The 8,487-nt window shown below is 42.5% G+C and overlaps 1 protein-coding gene across 1 annotated transcript in view; it reads left to right on the top strand.

The window, feature by feature from the left end:
* Nucleotides 1–8,189, top strand: part of ACOD1 (aconitate decarboxylase 1) — a 71,350-nt gene extending 63,161 nt beyond the window's left edge. Inside the window, exons 3-5 of the mRNA XM_056808497.1 lie at nucleotides 1,747–1,836; nucleotides 3,206–3,411; nucleotides 4,667–8,189. Coding sequence (XP_056664475.1) covers nucleotides 1,747–1,836; nucleotides 3,206–3,411; nucleotides 4,667–5,624 — 1,254 coding nt within the window. The 3' untranslated portion in view covers nucleotides 5,625–8,189. The remainder of the gene's footprint in view (nucleotides 1–1,746; nucleotides 1,837–3,205; nucleotides 3,412–4,666) is intronic.
* The last annotated feature ends 298 nt before the right edge of the window (nucleotides 8,190–8,487 follow it).

Genomic DNA, 8,487 nt, shown 5'->3' on the forward strand with positions numbered 1-8,487 from the left:
CCATGTTTCTAACTTACTTATTATCATAGGCACCATATTCAAGTAGCCATCCAGGCTTTCAAGCAAGCTGTCATCCTAGACTGCTCACTCATTTCTCAATCCAATCTGTTGCCAAGTTCTATAGACTCCATCTTTATAACATCTCTCCTACATGGGTCACTTCTCCCCCATCACTACCATTACCCTGTGATGTCTCTCATCCCGTCATGCCAGGACTACTGAAACAGCCTTTTGATTGGTCTCCTAACTTCAAGTCTCCCCCCCCACTCTAGCCCATCCTCTATCTGACTTTTGTAGGAATAAAAATGAATAAATACTCCTAGTCTTTAAATATATAGGATTTTTCATAATAAACCCAAAGAGAGGGAAAAGAAAAAGGATTCTTTCAGTCAAGTGAGCAGAGCAAAGAGAGCCAGAGACTCACACCTGCAGTACTTTATCAAAAGCGCAAGCTCAGAAAGAAGAGCCCCACAGCGTGGGTCTCGGCCAAATTTATCTCCCAAGCTTCCGTACCTAAAATGAGGACGTAATTTAAAAGGATGCTGGGAGTGTAGCTTGGGTGTAGCAAATTTTCCCCCTGCACACTTTCAAAATAATCTTCTCAGTGTAAGTCTTGTCATGTCAATCTCTTAATTCAGCAAACTCCAGTAGTTTCTATTACTCTAGGCTCAAATACAAAATCCTCAGTTTTAAAACCTGGACCCTTTCTAGCTTTCTAGTCTTCTTAATGTATTCCCATCTATGTACTCTATGATCCAATGGCACTGGCCTCCTTGCTGTTACTTAAACAAGACACTCCCTCCTGCTGTCTTTTGTTTTATTGCTTTTGTTTTATTGCATTTTTACTGCTATGCTGTCTGCTCTGCCTGAACTGCTCGCCTTCTCTCTGTCTCCTGGCTTTCCTGACTTCCTTAGAGTCTCAACTAAAATCTCACCTTCAGCAAAAAGCCTTTCCCAATCCCCCTCAATGAAGAAGGGGAAAGAAACAAGCCTTGATATAGCATCTTCTGTGTGCGAATTGCTCTTATAATTAATATCTGATTTGTCCCTGCAAGGTGGGTGATATTATTATCCACATAAGAGGTTAAGTGGCTTGTTCAGGTTCACTTAGCTAGAGTCTGAAGGCACATCGGAACTCAGGTCCAGACCAGCCTTCTGTCTACTGCACCACTAGGTGACTCCCCATGCTTCCCAATGCTTAATGTCTTCCCTCTGCTGATTGTGTTCCCATCATCAGTGTATGTCTGGTTTACCCATTGTCTCTCCCCATTAAACTTGAGAGCAGAGACTGTCTCTGCTGAGCACTTATCACAGTGTCTGACGCATAGTTGCCTTTCAAAAATACTAGTTTCCAAGAGCAGAAAAAGTTCCTCCCCAGGAGCTCTATACACTGATAAGATCACAGGTCTAGTACATCTATGGACATATTTGTACACACACGCACATATTACATGTAATAAAGACATTTACAATTTAGAGCTGCATGTGTTTTTTAATGTGCAGATAAATCAATCTCTGAGCCTCAAAGCCCTTCTACATCAGGAACTTGTATGAGAAGCTGACATCTCCTCTGATCCCCATGTGAAGGAGAAGCTGGACAATCCTCTGGGCCACAGAAGCCATTTATTTTCGGGCTATGACTTCCTCTCCTCATCAAAACTTGTTAGATTAGTGGCGCCAATCATTAAAGAGGAAGGAGGAGCTGGGGTCCCAGGTCCCAATCTGACCCGTCTCCTTTTGTTCCAGATTTTCAGTACTGATGTGTCCAGTTGCGTCTGGGGACAGCCAGACCTCCGGCTCCCGCCCGTCTATGCAGCTTTCGTCAATGGAGTAGCTGTAAGGATCTGGATGAAGTTGTTCAAATCTCAAACCTTCAGTGTGACCGTTTGTCTCTGTGTTGGTCCTAAAGCTGGCTGATGCCTTTAAAACAAGCCCTTTTAAAGAAGCTTCATAGGGTCAAACTATCTATTAGCAGATGCAGCCAAGGAGACCTTCACCAAGTAAAGGCCATCCCTAAGATGCCCCAACCAGTAGCCTTGACTCTCTTGTCTGCGGCAGAAGACAGACTCAATGCCAAAGGACCTTCAGCTAGTGGGAAACATGAGGCAGGCCCGCACAAAGCAGGGCCATAAGAGGAAAAATCAGAGGAGCATACTTTGAGTGAGAGTGATACCCTTGGAGGTTTTCAGACTGGGGAGAGAGCATCTTTGGCAGGGGGAGGCAGAAAGCCACAGGAAAGAGACTTTCGAGAGTTTTACTAAGTAGGAACTTAGAGGAGTGGGCAGGGTGAAGGAACAGGAGGAGAGTAAGAAGGTAGCAAGAGGCAGCATCACAATCTGAAAATCTTGATACTGTTTCATATACAAGTTATACAGCCATGAGCAAGTCTTTTAATTTCTCAAAACCTATCTTCTCATCTGTAAAATGGGAATAACAATACTTGTGCTCCCTCACTTTGGGGACAACAATTCAGGGTTGTTATGTAGAAAACACTTCAAACAAAACATTATATAAATGTGATGTATCATATTACATTATTATACACATTATATATAAATATGATTTATTACACCCCAACAGCAGGGGGTCAGGACCATAAACTGAGGGCCTCTAAAAATTCTGCCTGTTTCATCATTGATTTTGAGCAGCCAGGGCTGGTCATCAGCCTTGAAGTCCTTGAGAATGATGCTAGACTTCTCCCTCCTGACCCTATCCTGGAGATTAAACTCACTGCCAGCCCTAGATTTAGGCATCTCTTCTTCTCAATAGATCTTCTTGTTGCTCTCCTTTCCATCTTGTCCTGACATGTAGGAAGCAACCTTATCCCATAGCCCCTTGCAAGGATTGTTGGGGCACATCTTGCCTCATCTCCCCCAGACCCTAGTTGAAGTGATTTCTCCATCATCACCTCTATTTCCCAAAATTCTGCCCTTTCCTCTTCAGAAGGTCTTTCCTAAGAACTGACCCTCCTGGTCATGACTGATTTGGGCAACCTAGTATTAATTAGACTCTGTGGTGGGGGACCTTTCTGTCTTTCTTATGTCCTCTAAGATAACAGTGAAAATAGAGAGAACCTAGGCTAAAATCTCGTCTCTGACAAAGTTATCTTCTTCTCTGTTGTTTTTCATTCACTGAGCCCAAATTAACTAGGTCTGGAGGAAACTGAATTTGTATATGTGTGTATTTTTTTCCCTACCCTACATAGGTTCACTCAATGGACTTTGATGACACATGGCACCCAGCTACACATCCTTCAGGGCCGGTACTTCCTGTCCTCTTGGCTTTATCAGAAGCCTTTCCTCAAAATCCCAGGTTCTCCGGACTTGACCTGCTGCTGGCTTTCAATGTTGGGATTGAAGTACAAGGCCGATTAATGCATTTCTCCAAGCAGGCCAGTGACATACCAAAGAGGTATGGAGAGAATTTGTCCCAGAGTTAGGCGGAGTTGCCTCCTTTGTAAAAACAGTTGGTGCTTTTAGGGCTCTGGAAGGGAAGAGTCTGGCTTAGGCAAGAGATCACATCTATCTAATACTAAAGACTAATTTTAACCACCAGATGGCATTGCTAGCTACTAGTTGGTCTTATTTACCAAAAAGAGATCAGCTCTTAACAAATGCTGACACATAGTATGCTTATTGACCACTCGGCTGGGGAAATGCCTGGTTTTCTTTTGATTCTTCAAGAGGGCATAATGCCAGGGTTCACTTCCCTCTGGGTGGCTACACTCTTCTCATTAACCAAAGAGTGAGATTACTGAAGATTTTCCCAATCATAATAGCTCTGAGATTTCCTACCTACGAGAAAATTTGCTTTCTTTCTGAATCTGCTATATTTCACTAAGCCCTACTTACATGGTATGGGCATAATGGAATCAGCTCCTATTATACACAAATGTGTAGATACTGTATATGGTGTTTTGTCTCTTTTGCATAGGAATCTATAGGAGAAATTAATATTCCATAATAGAAAATCAGTCATACAGCTGGAGACCTATAGCTCCTCCTAAGTCCAATATTCTCCCAATTTCTATTCAGGAGTTGCAAGAAAGACACCGTTTAGTTTATTTAGCCTCCTCACAATTATACCTCCTGCATTCAAGGAAAGAAGTAAAGTGAATAAAACACAGTTTGTGTCTGTCGACTTACAGCATCTAGTAGGACCAATCTTTAGATGAAAGAATGCTGGATCTGAGTTTCAGCTCTTCTCATGGTACAATGGATAATGTCAGGGGAGCCCTGGTGCAGAATGAAACTCCTACATCCAGTGCTTTTCCATTTAATGTCTCGTCCTCAGCAAAGACCTCCATCTAAGTTTTGCCATGGCTAACTGTGGAGTGCTACAGGGATAGGCAATGGCAGACCAGACTAAAAAACCATCATCCTCAGGCTCCCACTGTTCCTCTGTCTCTTTGACCTTACCTGTACTACTTCCTCATTTCCTTCTGAGAAGTTCCCTGGGCCCTGGTTGCTAGAGCTGATTCTGAAATCCCAAGCCAAATTCCCCCAAAAATGTTTATTTCACCATCTATTTCAACACCCAACACCCAACAGGCCACTGCCTGCCCTGTGTTTTGACAATCCCCTGCAAGAGGCTTTAGCCACCAGTATAACATGAACCCCGCTAATGCACCACAACTAACTGCCCTATTCTGTGTTATGCTTTCCAGATTCCATCCACCAGCAATCGTGGGCACTTTGGGCAGTGCTGCTGCCGCAGCCAAGTTTTTAGGGCTTGACCAGACAAAGTGCAGAGAGGCCATAGCTATTGCTGTTTCCTATGCGGGGGCACCCCTGGCAAATGCTGCCACACAGACCAAACCCCTCCATGTTGGCAATGCAGCCAGGCATGGCTTAGAAGCTGCTCTCCTGGCTTTGCTGGGTCTTCAGGGGAACCAGAAGATCTTGGACACAGAGGCAGGGTTTGGAGCCTTCTATTCCAAGTATGCCCCACAAGCCCTCCCAGCTTTGGAATCTTACACTTTTCTGTTGGACCAGCAAGGCATAGCCATCAAGCGCTTCCCTTCCCACTTAGGAACACACTGGGTTGCAGATGCCGCTGCTTCTGTGAGGAAGTACTTGCTCCCCAACGATAGGATCAAAAGAATTGTGCTCAGAATCCCTGATGTCAAATATGTGAATAGGCCTTTCCCAGTTTCAGAGCATGAAGCCCGGCACTCCTTCCAGTTCATTGCCTGTACCATGTTGCTCGATGGTGGCATCTCAGTCCACTCATTCCACGACAGCCAGATTGGCAGGCTTCAACTAAGGGAACTCCTCAATAAAGTAGAGCTGGAGTACCCTCCTGACAATCACCCTAGCTTTGATACCCTCTACTGTGAGGTGAGTGTTACCCTTGAGAATGGAAATTGCTTCACAGAGCGCTGCGATACTTTCTACGGTCACTGGAGGAAACCACTGCACCAAGAAGATTTAGAAGAAAAATTCCGAGTCAATTCTTCCACTGTGCTCTCCTCTGAGGCAGTAGAAGGTATTATAAGGACAGTGGATAGGTTGGAAGACTTAGAGGATTGTTCTTTGTTAACCACATTTTTAAAGGGGTCTTGTCTCCCAAAGAAGACTTCACAATGTACTCGGCATGTACTTTCTACCCATAGCCATGCCTGAGACTTCCAAAGGTTGAATGGTTTGGGTACTTTCAGGATTTATAGGATCATAGATTTAGAACTCTTGAAGAGCTGTTGGAGGCCATTAAGTATAACCCTCTCATTTTACAAATGAGGAAATTGAGGCACAAAGAGGCTATTTGCCAGGGGTTATACAACTTGTCAGTATCTGAGATAGGATTTGAACTTGGATCTTTTTTACTCCGTCTAGCATTCTATCTACTCTATGTCCTGACTGCCATGATTAGGCAGGCAATTGCTTTCAAAAGGCAAGCACTTGAAACTTGGATTTCCTATCAACCAACAAATTCAGTAAATAGTGTTAAATCAGTGTTAAATCCCAATTCAGATACAGTCTCACTAGACATATCTGGAAATGGCAAAGTTGTCCTGTTCTGCCAAAGTTAGTAGACATAATTCTTAAGGCAACATGAAAAATCCATAAGGTAACACATTACTCAAGACAACAGGAGAAAGTCGCAAGACACTCATAAGATGCCATGATCATAAGTCATAAATGAAGGGACTTCAGAGCCCTTTGAAGCCAAATTCCTAATTTTACACCGGAGGAAGCTGAAAATCTGACAGAACGTTACTTACCTAAGGTCTCACACAGGTGGTGAGCAGAGTATCAGAGGCAGGAAGGCTACACATAACTCAGTCCAAGAGTACCTTGCCAGCAAATTTAGCCAATTCAACAGTTGCCAATGGACTTTCAGGAGCTCCATCTCTAGGGGGAAATTCCAATACACTAAATTACTTCTACACCCTTAGGAAGAGCTCTACACCTTCCTCTACCGAGAGATTTCTTAATCAGTACTGAGCCCCTCCTCCCCAGAATTCTGTGATGGCATAAATCCCAGGGAGAAAAATTCAGCTTTACTATTGAGCTTGTGCAAGGTACAGGTTCATAAATATATTTCAAAATTAACTTATTTTAAAAACTTTGTTTGAAATAAGGGTCTTTATTTCTATATTATTTAAAAATTTTAATGAGGTTCATAAATAAACTTCTATTTGTTTGGTGAATAATAATAAAGGGATCCAGGTAGCCAGATACAGAGTTATGCCTGCTTAGAACTAATGAGTCTGGGAATAAATTATGAAGGACAGATGAGATGAGACTGCTTAGTCAGGAACTGGCAACTCTGGAGGAACTTTGGAAAAAATTAGTTAATTTTTTGTTCTCTTCCTCTTCTACAGGTTTGACATTTGATTACTCTAAAGAGTAGTTATTGGGCAGCTAGATGACTTGCAGGCTGGAGAGCCAGACCTGGAGACAGGAGGTCTTGGGTTCAAATTCCATCTCAGATATGTCCTAGCTGTGTGACTTCAGGCAAGTCACTTAACCCCAACTGCCTAGCCCTTACCACTCTTCTGCCTTGGAACAGATTCTTATTATCTGTTCTAAGAAAGAAGATAAGGGTTTAAAAAAAAAGAGTACTCATGCTTTTAGCCTGATTTTGTCCAAAAAAAAGTTTTTATAAAATACCCTTTGTAGATACTCTAAGCACATTTTCACCATCAATATTTAATATTCTCTTTGCATGTTCATTGATACTTGATTTATATTTAATTTTTCCTCAATTAGATTATACACTCGTCAAGAGCAGGAATTTTATATAGTATTATGTGTTATTTATGTATTCTTCCTCCTATTGCCTCCATCACCCAAACCCCAGATCCAAAGCCTGAAATATCTAGTAGGTGCTATTAATTGTCACTATCTACATCTTCTCAAAACGCATTCTAAACATTCCTACCCAGAAAAAGAAGCAAGGAAGCAAGGCTATAAAATATACTGTAATTGATTAGCCAGAACACTCTGAGCTAACAAGTAAGGGAGAGGGAGGAATTAGAACGCCAAGAAATAACAGAAATTGAGTGAACCCCACCATCGCAATCTTATGACTCAATTCTGGAGCTAACTCAGTTCCTTTTCTGTTCAGTTATGGGTCTAGTCCAATTTCTGTCTTATGAGAAAATGTTCTTCAATCGTGGGAATTGGGAGAAACCCTTATTACACTGTTTGAACCTAGGTCTTTGTGGCTGGGAAGCTGGGCCACTTCTACTCGCTCGTATAGACCCTTAACTAAGGAACTGGGTTATGCTCACCAGACACCCAGACACCAGACACCAGACACCAGATCTGAAGATTGATGAAAGAAATTTTCTCAGTCACATGTCTCAAGCAGCCCAATATGTCTTGTCTGAAAACTGGCCCTGTACTGGTCACGCAAACATTCTTTCCACATTCCTTTGAATACAGACATGAGGGGAGAAAGACATCTCTTTTTCTGATCTCAGAGAATTGCACCCATTTGTTCTCCCGCTCCCAACTTGGAAAGTCCCTGATGTTTCCTCCAATTAGCGATCAGATTGCCTAATTTCATATCCTGGTTAATTGTTTTCTTATAATTAACTGGTCTTATTTGATTTATTGTTTTTAATACATCAAGATCTGTCTCCCCCCGTATTCCGGGTCCAGTGCCAAAGCTGAGGATGACTTGGAACCAATTTGTTAGACAACTGGCATGCCTTACTCAATAAATCAATCTGTTTTGAAGCTTGGTTTCCTTGGTCATTTCATCTTCCGCCCACCACACAAAATTGCCAGTTACTCCTGCAAACAAAATATGCCTTGCACATTTAGCAGCACAGGTCAATAGAGCCACATGAAAACAGTGACAGCCATGCTCAGCCCTCAACCATAGCCAAAAGCAATAATAACACAAATTCAAGGGGAACATTGCCAGCAATTTAAGAGTACTGTGCCTTCAATTATGAGTATGGGCTGGAGTAGCATGTAGAAGTTCATGAGCACTTCAGTGATGTTTGTGTTTGTTGATACTAGCCACTATATT

Source organism: Monodelphis domestica, chromosome 8 (assembly GCF_027887165.1).
Source record: "Monodelphis domestica isolate mMonDom1 chromosome 8, mMonDom1.pri, whole genome shotgun sequence".
Lineage (NCBI taxonomy): Eukaryota > Metazoa > Chordata > Mammalia > Didelphimorphia > Didelphidae > Monodelphis > Monodelphis domestica.